Source organism: Diadema antillarum, unplaced genomic scaffold (genome assembly GCF_040938485.1).
Source record: "Diadema antillarum isolate AM-2024a unplaced genomic scaffold, OU_Dant_1.0 scf00000185, whole genome shotgun sequence".
NCBI classification, from domain to species: Eukaryota; Metazoa; Echinodermata; class Echinoidea; order Diadematoida; family Diadematidae; genus Diadema; species Diadema antillarum.
Window position 1 is genome coordinate 489,870 of NW_027271074.1, and position 27,210 is coordinate 517,079.

Below are 27,210 nucleotides of genomic sequence, written 5' to 3' on the forward strand. Positions count from 1 at the left end.
GCAATTTGACTCGAAGGCTGTATGACTCTTGGGCTGTATGACTGGTTGGTTTCGAGCTCGTCACGTGCACCCGGCAGGATAGCTTGCTTTTATGAGTAGGCCTAACTCATCAGGAGGAATAAAGCAAGCGGATAAACATTGGTTAAAAGTGTAGAGATACACCCCAACGTGGGGATGGACCTTTTACAAAATTTGAAACTTTCATGGAAATTAGTTCCTCATCCATAGCTAATTGAATGCAGACCAAATTTACTGAGACCAGACCGGAACAGAACAGAACAGAACAAAAATTTTGGAGCAGAACAGAACAAAACAGAACTGAACAGAAAAGAGCACTTCATCTTCCACAGTATATAGCAATCATGGGATTATGGAAGGATGTCTCAAGCATGTGCAATAACAGTCCTTGTAGAGGTCGGAGAATCCAAAGAACGCACACGCACAAACACACACACACACACACGCACACACACACAAACACACACAAACGAACAAATGCTACAGGTTTTCAGGGACTCAGGTGATAGCACTTCTAGCCAACACATGGTAATGAGGTTGGAGTTGAAGGGGGCCTCCAGGCTAAGGAAGATCTTTGTTTATCTGGTTTTGCCTCCAAAACACATGCCATACTAGCTGTTCAACATGGCTATACGACTCCGCTTCAGAGGAAAAAAAAAATCAAATGATGACGTTGTGAAATTTAAAGTACATAAATTCTGTGAGTGACTGTCTTCTGTTTTTGCTTCTTTATAATTTGTGTCCAGTTCAGCCAGTGCTTACTTCTTCTGGTCACTAACAGCTTTAGAGTCGTGCTTATAAAACACATCGTCCCATCTCAAAGCCCTTTCACATCGACAATAGAGGCGAAACGCAAGTGAAAGAAAAAGAAACAAAAATGTTTGCTCTTCTTTCGTTGTCGAACCTCAGACTTTCATCTATGAATATTAACATGAATAGAAACGAAGTACTATTATGGCATTTTTTTTCTTTTCTTTTTGAATGACTGAGCAATGTGTATTGTTCCAGTGAGGCGCCAAGACCTACATACTGTTGCGATATGACACGACAATGAACAAAGTTCATAGTTATAATTCGTGAGTACGGTCTTAAATCTAAAAGCAAATAATCTTGAACCTGATAACATTGATTTCAAATTTCAAATATGGGAACAAAAATACCCATGTAGGGGTTATTTGAAGTGAAATATTCTCTTACTTTCAGTGACATATGGGAATTCGACGTGCAGGCACAGATAGTGCCTCAAACATCGATAGCAGATCTGGCATGGACGTACCGTAAATTAAAGTATCAGGCATTTCATCGCGAGGGTTGCGACTGTGTAAATGCAGGAGCCAGCGATTATATCGATGCATGATACAAAATCATGCGTGCACGAATGCGTTGGGGATGTATCGTCACAGTGCGTGAACCCAGCATAAGGTTTTGTCCTTTATTTGTGAAAACGGTAGGGACTTTTGAGATAAAATGCATTGTGAAATGCTCTTGTGAGTAGTGTCTGACGCATGGCAAAATCATAATCCTTACTTGGCGTTACCCTTTATTTAAAGTCAGTCACAATGTTTGCCTTACTGTAGTGATGAGATCCAGTATGGTAAGACAGTGACTTTGATATACCCAGATAAAAAGTGTGATTTCATACCCCTCCTCTCCTTCCCCAGATGATACTTGATAACAACCCTATTGAGGCAGGTCTTTCCCCCTTCATCAAGATGAAGAAAGAAGCCAACTTTATTGGGAAAGATGCGATTCAAAAGATCAAGACAGAGGGTGTGAGTAGGAAGGTCACACTTTTGAAGGTCGATGCCGAGGACGTTGACCCGGAAGGAAATGAAACCATTTGGCAAGATGGGAAGGTGAGATGTTAGCAACTTTATCTCATTATCTCACTGTCCAAAGTATATTCATCTTTCTGCATAAAATACGAATGACAATGACGAGAGTAGAAACTTTTGCACTAATTCTGCTATTTTTTTAATTAGTCAACTTTATTTTAACCATATGTCCGTGAACTTCACTACTTATAGTCTGAGGTACTGCTTTCCTTTCTCACCAGGTCGTGGGGAGCACCACATCCGGCTGCTACAGCTACCACCTCAACCAACCCATTGCCTATGCCTACCTCCCCATGCATCTACAGGAAGAAGGGTCAAAGGTTGAGGTGGAATTGCTGGGCAAGAAGTGGCCAGCAACAGTCATGAAAGAGCCTCTCGTGTTGTCTGAGCCTGCTCGCAGGAAAATAAAGTGCTAGAGGCCACGGGATGATTCTTGGACATTTTTCTGCGGACAAGTTCCGTTTTCTTACCGTACAATCTGCATGGGTTACATAATACAAGTCGATCGCTTCCCTAAATATCAAGTATTTGTATACATAGTGTATTTCTTCCATGAAATTTGTTACTTGACAAGATATATAACATAATCATAGACCTATATTAGGGCATATGAAATAACATACAGTACCGGGATGTCAAATATGAGAGTGAGTGGCAAAAATCACACTAAAAAAGTGTTCAGACAGTCATACTGTTGGCTTCAATATTATTGTAATGATGAAGTTACATTAAGTACACGTTATACCTTACTGAACATCATCCTTATCATTCCTGTGTGGCTATTGTATACAGAGTAAGAACAAAAATGGAGGCTGGCAAGATTCATTATCATTTATGATTTAAGAGACTTTCACTTTTCAATGAAGGTATGGCCAGTAAAGCTGGGATGATTTAGTGGGATCAATGATAAATTGAATAGTATACACCATATTCAGACACTGACAGACTGCAGCGGATATCAATAATTAGATTACGTTCTTATTGGCCTACATGCTGCTGGTTAGCAAGGTTCACTTTCGGGTGAAGTGATGCCAGCTTCTGCTATCCATGTGCTTTGGTTTCTTGCTAGCTGGCTCACACCGTACCCATCCTGTGTAATCGCCCTCTTTTTAATAAAAAAGTTGGGTGTTTCTATTTTCTTTAGCAGGAGCTTGTCAATCTTTGGGACATAATAAGGGAAATTGAGAATATATAGCGTACTTGCTTGATGTGAGACTAGAATGCGAATATGATGCTACAGTGTGAAAATACATGTGATATCATTGGTGCAATTATTTGGTGTGTGCCTGTCTCTGCTGATTCAAATTTGGGGTAGACTTGTTGTAAGTGTAGACATTATTTAAAGATTGATCTGAGTAGGAGAGAACATAAAGAATGATCCGTCCGCAGTGTCTAAAAAGCATATTGAGGGAGATATTGCATGTCAAAGTGAATTCAAGAAACTTAAAACCTTTCCAAAATACCGTTTTTAAACCCACAGATGAGAATAAACTTGTTATATTTCTGACATTAATGTCATTACAGGTTTTATCATAGGGCCTATGTGTTTTATCATGTTTTATATTCTATCATTACTGTCCTCAAGTAGGTTTTCTTTCTTTGGATTGTAATCTTCTTCTTTTTTTTGCATCAACTGTGAAACCACATTTTAAGAGTTCTATGCAGAGCTATGTTTATTAAAGTAGGAACTTGCTGCTCTGTCACATCAACATTGTAACCCAAGATTTGTGTGATGCCTTCATTTCTTTTTTTTCAATGGTGCAATTCCTTGAATTTTGTTGTTTCATGGCAGCACTGTATTTTATAATTACACGATGCCATTCTATAATTTGTGTCGATTTATTGCCAAAATGTATATTGACAGAGATGAACACATTCAATCTATGCTGCAGTATGCCAAGGATTTGGAAAAATTCCGTCTTTCTCTATGAGCAGTCGGTAAGCCAAACGGCTGCAGAGCATCTTTAATATCGTTCACGGGTTTCTTCATGGCTCCGTCCCAAAGTGTGCAGTTTCATGTTATTTGTCAGTTCATCTCATCATCACATACAATTTACAATGATTTCAACCCCTCACCCCCAAACACACGCACACACGCACATACACAAACAAACACCCAGAACAAAACAAGTGTTTATTGAGCTCTTGGCTACGGATACAGTGGCGGATCCAGAGGGGGGCGCAACCGGCGCACGCCTCCCCCCTTTATTTTTCGTGAAAACCAAAGAAATAAAAAGAAAAAAATGAAATGAAACCCGGAAGTGCCACCAGAAATATTAGTCACGCCCCCCCCCCTTTACAGAATTCCTGGATCCGCCCCTGGGATATGCTTCTTGAAATGCTGGATGGCTGTTCAGATGATGGGCCTAATGCATCATCCATGACTCCTGGTCATACTGTTCAATTTTCTGGAAAGGGCAAGCCCAAATGAAGCTAAAGCAGACTATGAAAAGAAATATCCAAACATTCTGTGCTCCCCGTTTTGTAATTTGTAGTTGAGAGTCAGCGCATGATATTACTATGGAGCTACTGTAGCTCCATGATATTACAACGCCTGGAGCAGTCTCTCTGATTGTAATTAAATGAAATATTCTAAATATCTCAGACATGCTAGAGAATCATTTAAAAAAAAGAAACCCTTCCTGCTCGTAATGCTCGTATCTCCCATACAAATATCTCAGTTATCTTGTTTTGGAACCTCCCTGTGAACGTGTGAATGTCCGGAACTCTGCCAACTCTATCTGTAGGCAAAGCTTGTAGGATATTGCATTGGCTCATGAAAGAATGAAAGAAGTTCGACTTGTATCTCCACCTTTCTCTCATGGAATGTCAACAGCCTCACTTCCTTTGTCTTCCCCCCAAACGAATAAACCAAACCAATAAGCTTGGCTCACTTATGCTCTAAGTATGTCACACTATAACTCCTTGACATGCTGTTTAACAGTTCATACCAAATAACTGGTTTTGTGGTATGAATCCAATTTGCAAGAATTCTTTGTTACCATGTTGGTCAATATGCGTGAAAGCTTTGTAGTCGGAATGAATAGCCACACACAACAGTAATTCTGTATAGCATCAATATTTTGGTTGACCTGTCTATTGCATAATACAAGTGAAGTTGTAATACCAAAAGACATAGAGACATGCATTAAATCTTATTATGTTCCTGAACTTGTTTACTTGTTCTTGGCGTTTGTTCATTTATTTATTATCACACATATAGTGAATCTGTGCATAAGTTGCAGTCATAGAAGAGGATGATTCGCATAGTGTATAATAGTATTCGTGGGATAAATACATGGACACATATTCCGTGTTTTTTATTATTATCAAGATGAGGCAATTTAGATTTTGCTTCTCTCCTATTGCTTGAAAGGAAATGTTTGCATTTGATTTGTTCAGTTATTATTATATCTAGTGACTTTGTGTGTCCATGTGATGTGTATTTGATGCAATAATCCCATATGGATGCTCATGGAGGAATCCATGCAGAGATGCTGGAAGGCCAGGTGGTATATTGGAAGAGTGCAACAAGGTGTTAAAGGGGAAAATCCAGTCCAAATATAAGTTAGTCTGATAAAAAAAAGAGTTAAATATTATGAGTTTAACAGTAAAATTTTGATCAAAATCGGGTGAAAATTAAGGAAGTTATGACATTTTGAAGTTTCGCTAATTTTTCAGGAAACAGTTCTTGAATAGTCAATATGAATATGCAAATAGCAAAGTGAGCATGTCTTCCCCTCGCAGCTTGCCATATAGTTTGTACGTACTTGTGAAATTTCACTTTTTTTTTACTCAAACGCAATTATGCCCGAGGCTCAAATCCTAGTACATTGTACAACGTACACTCTAAATTGACTGATCACTAATTAATTCTGAAGTTATTCAAGGAGGAATAGTCTGTTTCAGACTTCAAAGACAGAAACATTGAATTTTCGTCATTTTTTTTTGTACATGCTCAACGAAAAATTGTGAGGTTATGACATGGTTAGCTCAATCATTTGCATATTCATATCCACTGTACAAGAACTGCTTTGCAGAAATTAGCAAATTTAAAAAAATGTCATAACTTATTTTTCCTCTGATTTCAGTCAAATCTTTACCGTTCAACTCATAGGATTTTACTCTTTTTTATCACACTAACTTATATTTGGACTGGATTTCCCCTTTTAAATGCCGAATTATTTTATGTATACATTATGCAGGGTACATATTCCTACACCAATACACAATGCTCACAAATGCACAAGATTAATGAGCTCTCAAGTATATGTTTGGAACAATCACATGACTGATCAGGAGAGAGATTTGAAGGTAAATACACATTTTATTACTTGGATGAATGACGTTTTAATCAACAACTGACATCTAGAAAGTCCATACATATGACAGCACACATTATGACATGTTTTGCAAAGTAATTTATAGGAAGGAAGAAGGGGATGGCGACTATATAAAATGGATGAAAACAATTATCAATATAGGAGGATTTTCAGCAAGATTCCAACATTCGTGCCATATAGATGAGGCAGACTGGCGTGGTGAATGTGAATGTGAATGTAAATGTCATTAATAAGTGTATAGTGTTTCAGAGATGCAGAGAGGTGGAATATTAGAAGACCGGACAATAATGATAAAAAAGTAAGATACTATCAAACAAAAAGAAGGTGGGAAGGGTTAACAATGACAAGATTGGAAGGGAATGAAAGAACTGTAATACTGATCGGGAAAGAATTGTGGGTTTTGCGGGTTTTTTTTTCTTCTAAGTATACAAAGATGCACCGCCCTTCACAACATTTTATCATTAGATCCAATAATACATTGAGATGTAAATAACAAGACTTTATCCGTACATGAATGACAGTAACAAAGCCGAGAGTCCATAACGAGAGCAGCTGTGAGATAATTATATGGGCACTAGCTACACGTAATGCTTGCAAACACCAGTTGAATTGGTTCCTATGGTAAACAGGTGGAGTGTGTCCTTAAATTATATCATTAAAAAACAGCAATTCTTGAAACATTATGCATAAAGATGATATTCAGTTTTACTCGTATCAACTGGTATCGCGAAAGAAACTGAAGTTTTGAATATGTCCCGTTACACTTTCATGTCGTGATCATGATGGAAGACAGATTAATTAGGCCTCTCAATGTGTTGCTAACGAATTGTGGTATATTGGACATCTGGGCAGAAATCGAGGTCTACCTGTATATCTAATGGCGACCCTGTTCCATTCATGCATATAGGACCTTTGTATGGGAGCACACTGAGAGTTGAGACTCGTTTTTGTATAAATATTTGTAGGGCTGTTTCAACATTTTACCAAGTAACTCCTCAAATAATGTCAAGGTTGATTACAGGACAACCTAACAATGAAGCATTTCAGGCTCTTTAAAGATACGAAATTTAATCTGGACACTCACCATATACCCAGAATCGCTGAATTATTAACATCAGTATAAATTGTATCAATTTTCGTTCCGTCAATTTCGTTCAATCTCGGCAAAACTTTCACAAGTCCATATGCTTGATTATACCTTGGTCACTGAAAACTTGAACATGGAGTGAATTCAACGTCTAAATTGGAAGTATCAACTGACACCAAGTAAGTAAAAACATTCTCTCTACATGAACAACTTTGCTTGATGTCCTTTGTTTGACATGTGGTTAAAAAAACGAAATAAGGCAAGTATATATAAAATATATATCATGCTTCTTGCGGGAGACATGCTCACAAACATGATAGACATTTATACTTCGTGGACTTTACGCACTGTGACAAAATTCAGAAAAATCTGTTGACATCGAATTTTAATTCAATATTTCCTGTGCGCAGTGCAGGAAAATCATTTCCGACATTTCAATTTTTGACGATCTACAATATGTAGTATATATATATGATATATACAGTTTTCATTGTACAAAATTATGTATTTCATTAGTCGAGTCCCCTTCTAGCATATATAGCACTATTACCTGAGGTAAGACCTGTCGTCTTGAAAATATTGCAAATTATATATCTTTCATCTGTTTGTTTGTTTGGTCAAAACGATATTGAAACAAGAAGCAGTAAATACACTTGTGGGTGTAAACATCGAGAAGAAAAGATTTTTGCATTTGCCCTTTAACACAATCTTCCAATGTTGTCCTTGTGTGGGCGTCACTTTCTCCACGTGTGTTTTCGTATTGTAGTCATCTTTCGATCAAGTTCTAACATTCACCACCTGTCTAGTTCCCTGGTTTTCCTCTGGAATCAGCCAAGACGCGCACCAGGGGGTCAGGGATGACTTCCGCCGGCCACTGATTGCCAAGAATCTCAACTGTCACCTTTGACCCAACCTCTTGGAGACCAACAGGGAGATAGGCAAAGGCGATAGGTCGGGATAGTTGGTAACTGAAGCAACCTGATGTGGTGTGTCCCACCACCTATAAACAGGGGTGTAAATAAAAGCATGATGAGTTACGATTCTCTTTCCTCATGGCTGCGGATTTTTAATTTTACTTTGCCCCATATGCAGCGCTCAATAGACACAGTTTTTTTTCTCTGGTGGCACAATCGGACCACTAAAGATCTTTGGATTCTAAATTTTGGTGGCCGAAAGAAGAACTATGGTGGCCCCGAAATGCAACGCAACATGATAAATCAATTTTTAGATATGAGGTGCCCGATCGGTCCACCAAATTATAGCCTTTATGGAAGTTTGGTGGCCCGACATTAATGTTTTGGGCCTAGGCCACCGGGCCACCCCTAATGTCGAGTCCTGTAGTATATATTATCTTTGCTTTTTGTCAATGATACCAACTGTAGGTGTTGTACCTGTGCTTTTAATGATTTTAGTGTGAAAGTCGAATATCAATCCATTACCGTCTCAATCTATTTACCGTGATCATACCTTTGCTACGACTTTACACCCGTTTCCATATCCCACATTAAGATTTATTGATTTTATCATTCCCCGCCCCACCCTGCAATCAATTTATCTGTTTTGGGCACTATCATCACTTCAAATATTTAAAGCTTTCTGGTTTACAGGGAAAAACTTTTGTTGCCTTGGAAGAAAACCAAGCTTCTACAGTACAAACTTTGTTTTTTATTCATTTCAATATGTTATGAAAAAAACACTGCAGTCGTAGCACAACCATTATTCAAAATTCCCAACTTTGAATTTCTAAATATATCTGAATTCACGATTGTATTCGCATTCATAATTACTATTTTTGAAATGTCCTTTGCAGCATACTGTTGCCCCATCAATGAATTCCATGAAATAAACATGAAAAACGTGATAGTATGAAGCATGACAAACGAATAAAAAACAACAACAAGAAGCAACGGAAGAATATAAAAACATTGTGTAGATGTTCTTCATAAAACTACTAAAAATTGCTTTCAGCGAAAACCTCAATTATGGTCATTTGTTCCTCAAGTATGACAATAATGACTGCAACAGTCTTTACACAGTTTAAAGGAACATCAAGTGTCACGACTTGCATTAAATTTTTGAGCGCGCTTTTCATGCTAAATTGTACCTGACAGTGTAATCATAAAACAATACAAGTTCTCGTCATAAGGTTAAATGAGAAAATGCGTTATTGGTTCTTAACGAAAGTAGTATTATTCAAATCACGCGCTTAGTTGATTAAAGGGATCGTACAGTTCTGGTTGAGACCTAATTTCCGGTTTCTACCATTTTCAGGTGGGATAATGAGAAATCTCATATAAAATATAAAAGAGCATGCAATTTTATGAGGAATTCAATGTTCATTTGTTGAAAATTGGTTTTGAAATGGCTGAGATATCAAAAAAGAGCGATTCCAATAAAGTGTGGGACCCACACTTTGTAATGATCGCTTTGTTTTTCTTTGTTTTTGAATGTTTCAGTTATTCCAAACCCGATTTTCATCAAATAAACTTTGAATTCCTCTTAAAATGGTATGCTCTGTACTATATCATAAGTGTTTTCTTGGTATCTTGCAAAAATTTAAAAGCTCAATTTTCATCTCAACCAAAACTGTACTATTCCTTTAAACGGACACATCATTGGCCTCACCTTTCCGTCGTACCACACACTCTCGTAACCAGTGGTGTCCATGCCATCAGCATCCACTTTGAGGAGCACCAGCTGCCTCTCAGGACCTCGTTTGATTATCTTCTCGACTGCATCTCTCCCTATGAAAGGCTTTTCCAGTTTGATGTAGCTGGACAAACCAGCCTCTATGGGGTTGTGATCAGTCGTCACCTAAGCATAAAACACAGTATGTTTTGCAGTAAGTTTATTTAATATATCTTACTGTCCAATGTAAGTACGCCCGGCAGGATTTAAAAACCTAGCGTAACATATAGTTTCGATAAATTGAATATCTGGAATAAATCGCAAAATTTAATGATGATATTGCATGAAAAATCATAAGATATCGCGTTTCTTGCTTCATTTTAGCATATATTACCCGGAACATGCACCTTCGACATGAATCTCCCACTGCAGAACCAGCTAAATAACACAGAACAATGTTTAAAACCTGAATGTAGGTTTAAATAATCACCACTATACTATACGGTAAATGGACCGATGATCGACTCCTGTACATTTTTGAAATATGTAATGGGATTTCTTCCGTTGACACACCAGAGCAGAATATCTACAACTTGAAAACTTGTGTCAAATTTAATTTAAAGTTTTTCACCAGTGACAGTTTTATTTATTCCAGGATACCTGGAAATGCGAGATATGGTCACTGATGATGAGCAGAGAGTGATAAGCCTTGAGCTAATTTGCCATTACTACGGAAGGGAAGGTATTGACACTCTCCTGACCTCTGACCCCCAGGCACGAAAACCCTTCTCCATTCTGAGCACATTCAAGGCGAATGTTCCGAAATCCCCAACGCCGTACTTCTCTCCTGCTCCCAGAAGAGCCTTGTAGAGCGCCCCCGTTTCGGAGCGGGAGTGGTAAAGCTCCCATCCAAGCTCACCTGTAGGCAGAAAGAAGAACAAGACTTACGTAATCAGACATCAGATTAGATTTTGACACTAACAAATCATAATCTGCCCATTTAAATGGCTTTCACTGTAAATCTTTCGAACATGTTTCACACCCTTCTAAGTGTCGTTAGACCTCTAATGAGAATATTTATATTCAAGTTCTTCAGGCCTACCTGTCAACTTTATGGAAACGATAATGACGCACACAAATAGACAGCCAGCCAGCCAGACAGACAGACAGACAGACAAAAACACACAAAGAAACAAACATTGGTTGAAAAAGAGTCGTTTTGTGTGTAATTTCAGTCACCTGTGTAGGACGCCCTCAAAGCTCTCGTTTTGACTCCGCCGACTGTGACATTCTGGGCAGTCATTAACCCGAATGCCTCTTCGCTGACGTCTGTTGCCGTAATGGCGGCAAGGATGTCCCGGGAGTAAGGGCCAGCGATACCAAGGCACCCCAGCTCCTCAGTCATGTTAACGAACTGAACGTCAAGTTGGTTTTCCCATGCCTTCTGGTCCATCCACCTGAGAGGGACAAAAAAAGATACCGCATTATATTCTTAGGGCTTTTTCGAGAGATAGAAACTCTTATGTCGTGTATGTTGGGACTGGATGCTTTATCTTTTGGCCATTTTCTGAAACACTCCATGTAAACCTCCATTTTGGGGGTCCCATGTCGAATGCGTTCCTCAGCATAACCTGACCATTTTTCATAAACAGTCTAAAGTTGAGGTGACTATAGTTAATGTTATTTTTTAAAAGAAAATCTTTATCAATCAGGCGCACACTGCTCTAACCAGATCTGAGATTTTTCATTTATTTTTCTCGAAACAGCTGTGATATGTTTTACCCATGGGCCATGGCAGTGAAAAGCATATGAAATGTGTTCATATGAAATTTCATTTATCTATTTATTATATCATTTATTTTTCATCTATTTATTTATTTATTTATTCATTTATTCATTTCTTCATTTTATTTCATTATTTATTCATTCATTCATGTATTTCACTTATTTTCATTCCCAACAAATACAATTTGTAGTGTCAGTTTTCAAAATGTAGTATGTGAAACAGCATACATATTTCACATATAATATTTTCATTTTCATTCAGCATGGGAGATTGCTTTTGAGCGTTTTCTGTACATCTATTTTCTCTAAATTTGTTTAAATTTAGGATAAGAAATCCATTCCAAAGTATTCAGAGTAAGCTATAATTAAAAATAGGTTACTATCTTCATTAGACGTAAGGTTATTACAGTGGGTTATTATAATAACATCACAGATTATAACGGGCGGGGAAGGGAACACACGAAATACTTCATTCAAGAATTTGAAATGCCCGGCGAGGTACCTAAACACTCACAAAATATAGTGTCAGAACACTTTTGTACGATTATATTTGTTTCAGCATAATCTGCAGCATACTGCATTGGCGGATTGCAGATTGTTCTCCAGCACTCCCAAATTCTTGATATGTTAGCAAGCGATGTCAGCGATTTGTCAGTCGTTTTTTGTCTGCATTTATAATTGCATTGCATGGAAAGCCAAAAGTTGTTCTATCGAGAGCGATGAAAATTATATAGCCGTTTTAACGTTTGAAAACGTACACACTCGTTTCATCGTTTGATAACGCTTGTCATAGTCTTTTATGTCTTACATATACACACATATTTTCTCATAGCAGAACACGAGAATAATCGTTCAACAATCACATGTTCACTTGTTTAGCCAATTTCTGACTGATTGCCTTTTGAGTAACCACATTATATGAATAAACTTATAATTTTCATATCGTCATACCTTATTTGCCAACCTTGTCCGAAGACATTTTACCTAGCAAGCATTTAACTTTCAATCTATGGAACCATGTACTGCAGTTGTTGTTGTTGTTTTTTCAAATTTTGGTAAAATCTTCATTTGCAACCAATATTTCACATGTCTCATATGTGTCAAACAGAGCTGTCCTGCTTCAGATCTCCACTTCGTTTACAGCATAAAAGTTTCTAAAGTAATGGATCTAGATATCTAACATTCTTTTGCCAAATACAGTGTAAACTGACCTATATAGTTTTCATCTATTTCAAGAAAATAATTGAAAGGCTGCACGAATTGTGTATCTTCTTATCTCACCAGACTGGATCAGAGCATGCTGGCCAGGGATCTTAAACGAATATTTACGACGTGTGTTTTAGCACAGATTTTATATTCATTCATCGGATTATATCAAGCTGATTTCCAGACTGTTGTCTCAGAAAAATTGTTTCTTTTATTAATCAATCCTTTCTATGCCAGGGGCTTTGGACAATGTGTACAATGCTATGGGGTTTCCTGTGCCAATCGGCACCCAAAGGGTTAACATATATGCCAACCTTATAGTAGATAGCAAATGAAACCGACTTTGATGGATGTTTTGAGGAGACCAAAATTATTACAAAGAGAGGGTCACCACTTTATCCCTTTGGCAAGCAAAAAAGGCAGTACCTGAGGTCGTGTAGTTCTGATATTGCTCCAGTAATGCAGAAAAAGTCAGCCTCCGCCACCTTCATAACTGTAATCTCTCCATACACCCTCCCATTTGGGGTCAACATATGACCCGTGGAACAGTGTCCAACCTGTGCATGGATGTGAGAGAGTATAATTATCATGCACTCAAGAAGAATCGAAATGTATGCATTGCTACACTTAGCACTTGATGGCAAAATCTAACGAATGGGAATAATACTGATGTTACAAAAAAAGTTTGAAAGATCGTGTAAAATACCTCCCATCGCTCATTTCTCTTATCCTTCAAAAACAACAACTAAAATAATGAACAATAAGACAAAAGCAAACAACTGAACCAAAAATATATAAAGAACACATTTCAACAAAACAATAATTCTAAAACTCATCTTAAAGCCTTCCAGTGCACCGATAATTCGTTACGTTTCTTCGCAAGAAATATGGATTGAGAAGCTCGACATGGATACAACAGTCGTCCATTAACACAATTATTTTGAACAATACAATATTTTTTGTTCTAATAAATTGCACGGGTTTTTTTCTTTGAATCTGTATCGATAACAAACATGCGTTATTGGAAATAAAATTTCATTTGAATAGAATTGAATTGAGTAATAGTAATAGTAATAATAATGATAATGATAATAACGATAATAAGGCCTTATTTATCCAGGGTAGCCTCTTCAGTGTTGCCACTGCTCTACCAGAGGGCCCTGCCATTATTATTACTCCAGCGTTGCCAGAAACCCATTTATACACCTGGGTCGACAAGGACATTATGGGTAAAAACATCTTGTCCAAGGACATAAGCACTGGGCGGGAATCGAACTCGGGTCCTCCAATTGGGATTCGCGGGAGTCTTATCCACTCTGCCACAGCGCCACCCCCCTCCCCCCACCCCCCCCCCCCCCCCCATTGGCCCGAATTCACGAAGGTGGTACAAATGAAACCATGGTCTAAACCATGGACAAAAAGCATGGAGTGCCAAGTGTCGCATGGAATATTTCGTTACGAAATTGGTCATTTCGTCAACAAAATGACCGTTTCGTTAACGAAATTATCATTTCGTGGACGAAATGTTCATTTAATCACAAAATGGTGTCATTTCGTTACAAAATAATCATTTCATCGACGAAATGGGTGATTTCGTTACGAAATATTCTGTGCGACACTTGGCGCTCGATGGTTTTTGTCCATGGTTTAAACCATGGTTTCAATTGTACCACCTTCGTGAATTCGGGCCATTGAGTCATAGTATATGAGTTCAGAATACATACATTACGTACAAGCATGAAAGTGAGTTGAATGATGAGGCCAGCATGTGATCCTTAACGTGTGAACAACATCTCGAACTCACTTTTGTTGGAACATCGTTGGCCAGGATCAGATCCAAGAGTTTGTGAGCATCTCGACCCCTAACCTCAAATTTGGCGTACGGAGTCAAGTCGATAATGCATGCTCTCTTCGTAACAGTTTCGTACTCTCTGCCAACGGGATCATGCCAGTTTGTCCGGTAGAAGCTGGGTCTGTAGCTGGCATAATCTCCCTCAAGTGCAAACCACTGAGGTTGCTCCCATCCTAGAGGAGGATGAAGGAAAGGAGAGGGAAGACGAGGAGGATAACGATGAAGAAGAGGTGGAGGAATATGAAGAGGAGAAGCAAAAGAAGGAAAATGAGGAGGAGGAGACGGACAAGAAAAGGAAAGAAAAACAAGAAGAAGCGCGAATGCCCGTTGCCTTTAAATTGGCAACTCAAAATTTCTTTCAATTATAGGACTCCTGCTCCTTACTGTAAGGAGTCAAAAGGCCTTCCTATTAAAAGAGTGCAGTTTTTTAAGTGATGCATACAACATAAAATGCATATCTACAGTAATAAATGAACAAGAGCACCCGTGATTTTATCCTGTGAGTTTTTAAGCTCTGATTCTACACACCCATGATATGGTCATCGCCAGATTATGAAGCTATTTCACTTGATACAAAGTAATCTGTGGCAAACAGGTGATGAATGAGAAAGGACCTTTTCATCTGTGGTGTGCCTGTGGGAAATTACCTGCGCAGAAGCCATACTGTGCCCCCCTCTGCTTCATCAGCTGGTAGGCACCGGAAATCCGAGCAGTTGGTCGCCCTCCAAAACGCTCCTCCTTCGGATATAACACCGCGTTGTTCATGCCATACGTCTCGGGGATTTTGACGCGCTGGTAATCTAGAGTGCACCACTTGCCGTAGCGATCACTGTCGGTTGCTATCATGTCAAAGGGCGGCTCCCCATTTATGATCCAGTCCTTCAGATATTGGCCTATACCACCAGCATGAGTAATGCCATACCTTGCAAAAATGGTGATAGAGATTTATGAAATAAAGAGTGCTACTCTGACGGAAGGATCCCATCGCACTTGTGAATCAAAGACAAAAGACGAGTGAAAATTTGAGCAGAGTGAGACTAGTTTCAAGAACGTTAAAAATCGTCGCTGCACATCAGATAATTATAACAACGATTGGGTATCTATAATTGTTCGTGGCTCAAATGTCTTTTGTGCGTAAAATGTCACAATTTTCACATTCCCTCCATACTTTCCTTAATGACTCCACTCTGAAGCTATTGTGTGGATATTATTAAAGCTATATCACACATCTTCCAGAACGAAGGAAGATGCACGTTGGGTCCACGATAAAAATCAAGAAATAGATAATTTTTGCCTGTATTTTAAGGTTCCAAGGGAATAACTCTAAAAGTGACTCACTGTTATTATGTAATGTAAGTAATGTAAATCTATTCGTCCATATAGTGCCTGTGTGTGTGTGTGTGTGTGTGTGTGTGTGTGTGTGATGCGGGTTACTCTTCCTCCGTTATCACTCACTGTCACTTACGGAATTCGGGCATTTAGGTGAATAAAAACCATAACAAAAAAATTAGCACTATAATTTACCAACCCCTCTGTTCCTTCACACTCCTTACCCGAAGGCTGTCGCACTCCAGTAATTCCGAAGGCCTAATGACGGCCCCACAAGGGGCAGGCCATCTGGCGACATATTGATCGGACCGGAAACAGCACTCTGGATTTCAGCCGAGGCCAGTAGGGGAAATGTCTTCATCAGGAGCTCCAAATGCTCCTGGACGCGGTCGAAGTCGTTCTCAAAGAGCTCACGGCCGAAGCCTGGAAGGCGGAGATATGTAAAGCCCGAAATTGGGGGTTTAATTTTTGCTCAATAGTTTGAAGGTTTAAATTGATTTTACATGATGGCCATTATAGAAGATATTAGATACTAATACTAGACTGTTCTCTCTTATAAGGACTTTACAATGAGTATATAAAATTCCTTGTACTCTACTTCTATACATCATTTCAATTCAACTCAATTCAAATTCAATTCAAATTGAATTACTAATGACCCACAGATCTCACGATCGAGAGTTCGTGGTTTTAACCATTGAATCACGATAGCTCCTCGAAGTCATGCTTTGCGTCACAGGACATTATACTCATGCAATAAAAATGTAATCCAGGTCTGTCTAAAGAAAAATGAAAACAATTACGATTTCGTGGACAGAGAGTTATCAAAGTTCTTACGGATGAAAACAAATCTGTGGGGAATCTGATAACGTGGTCATAATGTAATGAATATATAGGTATAGTCTTTATGACATGACGTGCTGGGAAAAAGTGATAAAACTTTTGTTTATACTAAGCTCCTTAAACATCATAAAGGCAAACCTCATCATACGCAAAATCTTTGCGGTTGTATTTACTTTTTTATAGGAATTTAGATAATTATGATATCTTGGATATTAAAAGTGTTTTTTGAAATAGCAATTATTATCGTCACCGCTGTTGTAGTTGTTATTATCATTATCACTATTTTCGCTGTTCATATACAAACATTTTTATGAAGCTTTAAGAACTGGAGATTCTGGAATGACCTATACCTTTTGGGACACCATGAACAGCCCAGTCGTATACTAGCTTCATCTTCTCCTGGCTCTCATAAACACCGAAGACAACACCATTGCCTTCCATGCGACAGTAGCCTGATGACTCAAGATCCCTCATGACTGGAAACTCTCTCCTTAAGGCTGCAACCTCAGGCAGGGGGGAGGAAACCAAGTACTGGTGGTTCACCGAAATCATGGGGAGGTCCACGCCCACCATCTGAGACACTTCTTTAGCCCACAGTCCTATATATAAATACAAAATACGCACACAAAATATAGCGTTATACTACTATGACATCACGGACTGTGGATCATATCGTAACATTTTGATTGGATCGTCTCTTCCTTTAACTTTTATGATGTGTTCTTATGTTTTTGCATTCAGTGAATCCGCGTGTTCGTCTAGGGTATATATCCCTTTAATACACTCTTCGATTTTGTCAATATTAGGGCTACCAACACTGGAAACTAGTTGACAGTGAGACTCCCATAGGCCAATGCTATAATTTAGGAGTCAAAATGAGTGAGATCAATAGAAATGCATGCAAATAAAATAAAGTTTTAGAGTTAGAAAAGACCAAAATGAGTGAGTCTCACGCTCAATGCGTGAGAGTTGGCAGCCCTGCAATATGTACTTTATTTTCATTCAGAAGGACTAAAATTGTACTTGACCTTTCTTTCTTTCTTTCAACTTTATTTTCACCTCCATCAAAATGAACAAAGAAATTATGTACATTTGCATATACACGGGATATTTGTGATACAGAACAAAATTTGAAAAGGTACATAAGAAAATTATGAAAATGAAAAGTAGATGCGATTACATCTTTGTTGAATACATAAAGCGTATAATGCAAGTCAACTAAGGATGAGGATGGAAGTGGAGGGTCCCACTAAGAAGCAAAGCTTGTACGATATGGGACCCTCAGAAAATACACAAAACATCAATATAAAACACAATAAACGAACTGATGTCAACTGACCTTGAGCCAGCAACAAAACATCTAAGTACAGGTACACTCACAGAGTGTTGTTTTTGTTCTAAATACCTGAAACATTAACCACTCTCTGAGCTCGAATTGTCCCCTCTCTGGTCGCCACGTCCCAAGTCCCGTCTTCTCTTGCATCCAGGCCAGTAACCTCCGTCTGTGTGTAGATCTTTGCACCGTACCTCCGCGCTCCCACGGCCAGGGCTTGCGTCATTGAGTACGGGTCAAGATGACCATCGTTGATGGTGTGAAGCCCTCCGAGGACCTGAAGAAAGCGATTGTCCGATTATGTATTGAATATACCTATTTCTTCAGTTTTTATCCAGTGAACCCGTGAGATAGGCGAACTTATGGAAAGCACTTTGGAAAACATGTCTGTGTTTTTTATTGAGTCTTGAAAGGCTGGGTATTCCATGGAACGTAAGTCACATTGATAGAAATATTGTAAACTTAAGAAAAACTAGCAAACGGATTAGCGCGAAGGTTCACTTTGCTGTAATCTCTATCCGCACTTTGATTCAATTAAAGGAGAGCGACGACTTTCTATAGTTATCAGTTAACAGTTCATGATTTAAGGGATCTATTACTTTTGTTCTGATGAAAAGAAACCCGCAAACGTCAGAGTCAATTACTATGACTTTTAGAGCAAGATATGGTAATCTTAGCTCATGCAGGAAAATGTTTTATGATATGCAAGTCTGTAGAAATCAGCGAATATAAGGGAGATGAAGTTAGCAATACTCAGCCCTGTTAGCAGTGACATCTTGATGATATTTGATTTATATTTTGGATAAAGAAAAAATATCCTTTAGTGATTTGTTGAAGAGCTTCACGTGATTTTAGGTATTTTCAGCTATGTCAGTACTATGTTGGTATATCTGACACTCCACTGCGTAGAACTTGCAAAATGACGTCACTCTTAGTGACGACAATTTGCAAATAGTATACTATTTGCGATATGATGTCACAAAGCAATTTTGACATTGCGCAGTGCTTCGTACCCTCACTCTGTGAACTGTGACTGTTTCTAAGAAAACAATTGTGACGTCACAAAGCAATTCTGACCTTGCGCACTGCTTCGTACCGTCACTCTGAGAAATTTAACAATTTCTAACAAAACAATTGTATCAATCAGTGTAGGATCCCTTCACAACATCACATCCCCACACGACTTCTCGCCTCATAATTTCCCCTTCTCTTTATGTTATTTTAATCCAAAATATAAAAAAAAAACAAATATACTTTGCTTAATTTCGAGTCTCTGCATGGTTAAAACTATAGGCCTCGGTGCATGCCCCTTTGCCCATACTTTAAACCAGAAACTCTCAAGGCAAAGTAATTTGTATACTTTTACACAAAGCTGTAATATTTGTTATATATTAGTAAATTCAAAAGAAAACCTTGTCACTCAGGCGCTGCGCTCCTGAGTGAATAATATACTTCTGGATGCACTGAGGCCTATAGTTTTAACCAGAAACTCGAAATTAGGCAAAGTCTTATTTTGTTTTATATTTTGGACCAAAATTTAAACAAGAGAAGGGTAAAATGCAAAGTGTGAGGCGAGAAGTCATGTGGTGGATGCGATATATTGTTGTGAAAGGATCCTTTAAACACCGACCCTACATATGCAGCACACGATGTCGGGATTGCTTCGTGATGTTACACTAAGGTAGGGTTATGGCAAGCCGTTTGTGTAAAAAGTCGATAAACACTGTTTTTCACTGATAAACAGAGTTTATCAGTGAAAAACAGTGTTTATCAACTGATAAACAGAGATTTTCTGATAAACTGTGTTTATCAGCGATAAACTCTGTTTATCAATTGATAAACAGAGTTTATCAATCTGATAAACTCTGTTTATCAGTTGATAAACACTGTTTTTCACTGATAAACTCTGTTTATCAGTGTTTTGTTCTAAGTGTTCATGGTATGAACCAGCGCGCGATGTCAGAATAGCTTTGTGACGTCACAATAGTTTTGTTAGAAATTTTTACATTTCGCAGAGCGATGATACGAAGCAGTGCGCAGTAACAAAATTGCTATGTGACATCATTTTGCAAATAGTATATTATTTGCAAAATGTCGTCACAGAACTGACGTCATATTATTACAAATAGCACTCTATGGAATGTCAAATATGCCAGCATTCTGTAAATATCTATAATCACGTGTTCAAGCTCTTTCAACCAACCACTGGAGTATAAATTTTTGATCCAAAATAAAATGACTAACTAAACTGTCTATAACTTTTCATTTCATTTCATTTCATTAGTCTTGAGGCAAACAAACATTTTCCTATAGCGTATTTTTAAACTTTATTCACAACTGTGAAGTGAAGCAAAACCCAGTCACTGGATATAATATTACTTTTCTAGAGAACTAATGAAGCATTACAATTGCAGTTATAATTGGGAATCACTAATTTTCCTCAAGTTACCACAGTTTCTATTTCCGAAAAATGTCAATGTCACGCAGCCAGTTACTCGTATACAGGCTATTGCTTACTTTATCAATGTTGATGATGGGACACAAGTCCAGGACCTCTTCTGGGGTCAAGATCGCCATGTAGGCATCGTTCCATCGCTGTCTACCCAGCTGGTACCGCGCCTCATCCATCCGGGTAGGCGTCTGCAGAAGACGGATGCTGCCTGGCTTATGAAACCCTATGGCCTACAAGAAACAACAACAACAACAACAACAACAACAACAACAACAACAACAACAACAACAATAATGATAATAATAATGATAATAATAATAATAATAATAATAATAATAATAGATTATAATAAAGATAATAACAGTGATAATGATAAAAACCAGATAATGAGAGTCCCCACCGTACCACCGATGACTTCGAACAGCATTTATGGGTCAGGAGCATGTAATGTATGCACAAACGTTTTAGAGCACGCGATTTATTTCCGAACTGAACCATATCCACCAGATTCAGTCGTGACCGACCTTTGCTCTGATTCTTGCAGTAGATGCAAGTAAAATGCATTGAGGTTATCATATTGTCTGTCAAAAGTGCTCAAAAATTTTACTTATCTGGTACACACAAATACACACACAACATGCACACACACAAGCAACTGCCTTCTGTTTCACGCGACATAAAACAAGAAGTTTCGTTTGACCATGGAATGGTTTGACATACACGTTACTAATGCTCGCATAGCTGTAGATATGCTTAATGTTATCGATAATATGTAATATTTTTTAAAGTTGCTGTGGACCCGAGCATAAACGCCCTCTTGATCAAAAGATAATAAATCATTAATATCCAGTTGCTTCGAGGCAACCTGTTGTTGTAGATTGAGAATAAAACAAGCCTCCTCAGAATAAAAAAGAGGAGGAATTTTTCCAAACAACAGTGAGTTGCTGTGGACCCGATCATAAACGCCCTCTTGATCAAAAGATAATAAATCATTAATATCCAGTTGCTTCGAGGCAACCCGTTGTTGTAGATTGAGAATAAAACAAGCCTCCTCAGAATAAAAAAGAGGAGGAATTCTTCCAAACATCAGTGACATGCTTTCCGATAACTTTAATAACATACTCTAATTGGTTTGCATTAACACCTACCCAATCTCAGCTATATACCAGAATGGCAAATATTACAGACAAAGCGTTTGGTGTGGTATGATACCTGTCCTGTCTCTTCCTCCAGCTGATCATATATCTTCATACTATTGTAATGGATTCTCTTGACGTTAATCCCCGGATGGTATACACTGACAAGGCCGGCCTGTAATGCATTTAGGTATAAAAGACAGAAAGGGAGAACATTAAGGCAAGTGGGTAAGGTGGGAAGAACAGAAAGAGATAGAGGGAGAGAAGTAAAATGACCAAAATGAAAATGACCTTTTAACACGTTAAGCGCCTACCTTTCAAATGCATTAACTTCATACATAATGGTACAAGTTGTATATGAAAATGTACAAATGAATTTCCTCTCTCTCTCTCTCTCTCTCTCTTTCTATTACATTGTGTTATTATCATTATTATTATTATCATCATATGCCTTAATATTATATCTCTATTATAATAATTATACAGGTGTATTGGGTAATTCCAGGCAGTTTTTCTAGTTAATTCAAAAATTAATAGCCTCATCCCCAGATAATGGAATAGGCCCTACTACTACATGTTTTTCAGTACAGCTTTACCGCTGCACTGAATCACCAGCTATTCCGAGATACTTTTAGTTTTTGAGTCGATTACATGAATAAATTGTCCTTAGTATGCAAGCATTGCTTTTCGGTGGTCACCTCAGTTTGTTTGTTTGTTTGTTTGTTTGTTTTCGTAGAACATGGGTAATGAAGCCCGTTTGATTTAAAACTACGTAAGCCTATAAATGCTTCCAATTCGTTAATTACCCCCAATTTCCATCTTGCACTCAAGCAATATATACTCAAGAGTATTTGATTTGATTTTGATTTGATTTATTTATTCACTGTAAATTCAGCGTAAAAAAAGAGTACAGTAAAAGTATGACAAGCAATATACAACATATGATCAACAGTAGAATAATACATAGAATGCATCAAATATGGAAAAGAGGAAGAAAACAAGAGAGAAAAATAAGCAACGAATATGTACGGTAGGATAGCCCATTCAGCTCAGTCTACGAAGACATGGCTGTTCTTCCATGGGGTCCTAATCTAAAATTGATATTGATATCAGGAAAAAAAAATCAAACTGTTAAAAAATATGTATATCACTGACAAGAGAAAAAAAAGTACATTGTATGTCGACTAAGCTACAAAGAAAATAAACATACTATAAAAGGATTACAAAAAATCTGGAACAAATGATATCAATTTACTAGAAAATGAAGCAGGACTACAAACAACTTTTAAACTTGGAGGGAGATTGTTGTATTGCACAGCACCCCTATAATAGAAAGTTCTTTTACAGTATTCTGTCCTGGGTTTTGGCAATGCTAAGTTACCTGTTGACCTAAGTAAATAATTAAAATGACAATATCGGAATTGATCTTTTAAATACAGAGGTGCAAAATCAGTTATTTTCATAATCTGGGAAGATAGATTGAATTGAATTGAATACGCAAGCAATGGCTATTGATTTTGCCACTCGAGACCGTTAATGATTCGTTACAACTTTTAATGTTCCTGGAAAAAGAGTAATTTGATATGAGTTAACCTATAAGTTTGATGATTAATAATTCAGTTTCAATGATACTATCTTAATGAATGGCGAACTCACAGCGTGCCAGGTTGCCCCCGCAGTAAGTTCCGTCTTTTCCAGCAGCACCACGTCCTTCATACCAGCCTTGGCCAGGTTGTACGCCACGGACGCCCCGACTGCCCCACCCCCAATAATCACAGTCTCGGCTTTGTCGTCCCATCTTCTTTTGAGATCGTCCGTTGTAGCCCTGGTCAGACGGGGGCAAAGTCAGTTGGTATAAAAAATGAGTCCTTCACCTGCATGAAATATTTTGCAAAGCGTAACCGTTCACTCCGCTACGTGCAACCACCTCCCTTTTTGTAGTCGGAATTAGTAGTCACTTGCAAAAAGAACCTTGACAAAGAATAGATCTTTTGATTCGGCCGTTGTTTCTGGTTGGTTCCGCTTACTCTATTCGAACCATTCAAAGCTTAAGATTGCTTGCTAGCTACCGTGGAAACATGCGTTTACATGCATCATGATTCTAAGATATTATATGTAGGTTCAACTTTGCACCTTTATCCAGTTTCACACCCGGAGCAACTTTATGGGTGCAACTTTTCACCTATCAGACCAGACAGGTTAATATTGCATCAGTAACGGTGCTCTGTTGCGACACGGATTGTCGCCCCTACACGGATTGTCGCCTCCTGCTCGGGGCGGCAATCTGTGACGGGCGTTGGCGGCACGGATTGTCGCCCCCGTCACGGATTGTCGCCTGGCGACAATCCGTGACGAGGGCTGGCGGCACGGATTGTCGCCCGCCCTCGAAGCACATTTTGCTGGGTAATATCGTTCTGGACATAATCATCGAAATACTAACACATAACTTACATGGCTACATCCATGCAAACATGAAATGTAAAAAGTCATGGTGTGGTTTCAAGGAAGTGTGTATGTGATCGTGCACATGATAATTTAGTGTCAGTGTGTGCGTGTGTGTGTGTGTGTGTGTGTGTGTGATGGAAGAATGTGTTTATTATGTCAGTTTTTGCGTATAAACATGTGTTTTTTAGCCGCGCGTGGGGAGGGATATCTAGTTAGCTGTTGCTGGCCATAAACGTTGATATTGATTTTATCAGCAGCTTTGAATTTGATGAGTTTGTTTGGCAGATTTGTATATGAATTCGGAGTGGAGCTTGCGTGCGGGCGGATGCTGCTTTTCTGCATACGGTCCATTATGTCTTATTTATCAACATTGGGAAATCGTTTCATCAGGAAGGAATGTGGTATCGGTTCGGGTGTGCATCGGTATGTGGGAAGGGGGTTACATTTCGTTATTGCAAAAGTTTGTTATTCTGAAGGCTCATTCGTCCGAAGGCTCATTCGTCCGAAGGCTCATTATTCCGAAGGTTCGTTATTCCGAAGGTTCGTTATTCCGAATTTCATTTTTGGATCAACGAACCTCTAGATATAGGGAATTGTGTGTTTCGGATAAATGAAGCCTCGGAAAAAAGGAACTTCGGAATAACGAACCTTCTCGTGTGTATGTGTGTGTGTGTGTGTGTGTGTGTGTGTGTGTGTATATATATATATATATATTTGGGTTGGTGAATGTGGGTGTGGGATGATATAGGTTTTGTTTAATCAGGGGTTGGTGGGTTGGGGATTGGATTTGAAGAAGGATAGTTATAAATGGTATGACAGATGTTGGTAGGATTTGATATTTAGGATAGATGTAGGCCCTAAATTTGTTTCGGTTGGGGAAGGGAGGGGGTGGTCGGTTTTTTGTATGACTGATTTCATTCTAGATTTGTGTAATGTATTTGTGTGGTTTTTTTTTTATGTATATGCCCTTGTAAGTAAGAAGGTGTTACATGATCCAAACCAATATATTCAAGGAATATAGGTTTGGTAGGGCCATACATGTCAAAACTTTCTCGTGAAGAAATTATTAGGAGGGTTGGTCTATAATCGAGTTATCTATGTTGAAGTGAGATTATTTGTGGTATAGATTGACAAATGGATTTGTTTGTGTTTCGAATTGCCATTTGTAACTTTTTTGTTCATGTTACACCCAGAATGGGTCGATTTATGAATGATTTGAATGAAATCAATAAATATCAAGGAAAAAAAGTGTTGAGTTGGTTTATTTGCATTATGAGGATTTGTTTGAGTGTTTGTTGGTGTTTGTTTGTATCTATTACGTATGTATTAGCGGTGTGCAATGGCAGTTCGTTTGTGCTAAAATCAACTAACGGTTGACAAATTTTTTACGGCGTGTGGAAATTATTCGCTCATGCATAAAGCATGCCAAACCTATTCTGGGACAAAGAATAGTGGTATGGACGTTCTAGTTTATAAGACTGATGGAAGAAAATGACTGCAGTGAAAAATGAACAAAGACAAATAACATTTGGGGAGGGTACCTCCCTCGTATATGCATTTTCTCTCGGTCTCTCTCTCGCCTAGCCCGCCTCACCGCTGATATTGGTTGACACACCCATACTATTTTTAGATCAACGCTGGTGTGAATTCTTTAAACACGTGCTCATACACTCTGAAGGCGTTTGTATTGCCACAGTAGCGCCACTATATTCCACATACACACGTAAGCATACAGGCACACGTATACACACAGACAAACAAACCACTACCACTCTACAACCACCACACATGCACAGTTTCTACATATTGTATTATTATACTCCAAACACACACACATACACACACACACACACACACACACACAACAAATCATACACATCACATATCTTGCAGCTCACAATACAACACACACACACGCACACACACACACACACACACACACACACACATACGCATAACTTACCAGTCATACCCATCCCACCAAAGCTTAACACCGGAGGAACCACCCCGAGCCCGGGGCGACAATCCGTGACGGGGCGACAATCCGTGTCGCAACAATTTTTTTGCTTACACGGATCGTCGCCTTCGAGGTCAAAAACTGGGAACTGCACAAGCGTCACGGATTGTCGCCAGGCGACAATCCGTGACGGGGGCGACAATCCGTGTAGGGGCGACAATCCGTGTCGCAACAGTGCTCCCATTGTGACACACTGGTCTGAAAGGTGCAAAGTTGCACCCGTAAAGGTGTTCACGTGCACCGTGACACTGATAAAGGTGCAAAGTTGAACCTATTCTCTCAGACTGTATTATGATCGACAGTTGATTAGCTTTACATCATCAATCTTTGTCATGAAAGCAGCGGCGATCATTATGCCTTCCAACAGCGCCCTCTTCAATCCAGGGTTCATACGTGTACCTTTGACTTTAATTCGCATGTCAACTCTGCGACTTGTAATCAACTCTGCGATTCGTAACCTGCAGTGTATCAAAGTTCAACCACAGTAATACCGTAAGACTGTTGTTTTGTCGCCGTTTACTTTGCTGTATATCTTGTTTGGCTGCTTTCTGTTTGTTATCTTGTGGGGGCGCTGTGGCATAGTGGATAAGACTCTCGACTCCCAATCGGAGGACCCGGGTTCGAATCCCGCCCAGTGCTGACGTCCTTGGACAAGATGTTTTACCCACAATGTCCCTCTCGACCCAGGTGTATAAATGGGTACCTGGCAACGCCAGGGTAATAATAATGGCAGGGCCCTCTGGTAGACCAGTGGAAACACTGAAGAGGCTACCCTGGATAAAGAAGACCTTATTATTATTATTATTATCTGTCTAGACCTTGTATTGATTTACAACAAATTTCTTTTCAGAATTGTCTTGCAGTCTGACACTAATTCAATCAATTATTATGTTATCAGTCG

At 38.7% G+C, this 27,210-nt stretch overlaps 1 protein-coding gene and 1 pseudogene across 1 annotated transcript; one reads left to right on the top strand and one right to left on the bottom strand.

Annotated features, from left to right (window-relative positions):
- LOC139723295 (dimethylglycine dehydrogenase, mitochondrial-like) overlaps positions 1-2,450 on the top strand; it is a 38,837-nt pseudogene extending 36,387 nt beyond the window's left edge.
- A 5,635-nt stretch (positions 2,451-8,085) lies between these two features.
- On the bottom strand, positions 8,086-26,889 carry LOC139723308 (dimethylglycine dehydrogenase, mitochondrial-like). The gene is made up of 14 exons (XM_071634568.1): positions 26,801-26,889; positions 23,504-23,672; positions 21,924-22,022; positions 20,777-20,941; positions 18,332-18,536; positions 17,277-17,525; positions 16,308-16,506; positions 15,402-15,676; positions 14,707-14,927; positions 13,329-13,459; positions 11,151-11,368; positions 10,673-10,830; positions 9,909-10,097; positions 8,086-8,283 (listed from the first exon to the last, which is right to left on the bottom strand). The coding sequence occupies exons 1-14, from the start codon at positions 26,887-26,889 to the stop codon at positions 8,086-8,088; spliced, it is 2,565 nt and encodes an 854-aa protein (XP_071490669.1).
- Positions 26,890-27,210: the final 321 nt, after the last annotated feature.

Coding starts and splice junctions, on each gene's coding strand:
- LOC139723308 (XM_071634568.1), bottom strand. CDS start 26,889: ATGCCACAGCGCCCCCACAAGATAACAAACAGAAAGCAGCCAAACAAG. Junction 13,460..14,706: donor CCAACGATGTTCCAACAAAA/GTGAGTTCGAGA, acceptor ATCCATGCACAG/GTTGGACACTGTTCCACGGG. Junction 8,284..9,908: donor GTGTGTGGTACGACGGAAAG/GTGAGGCCAATG, acceptor CCCTGTTTATAG/GTGGTGGGACACACCACATC.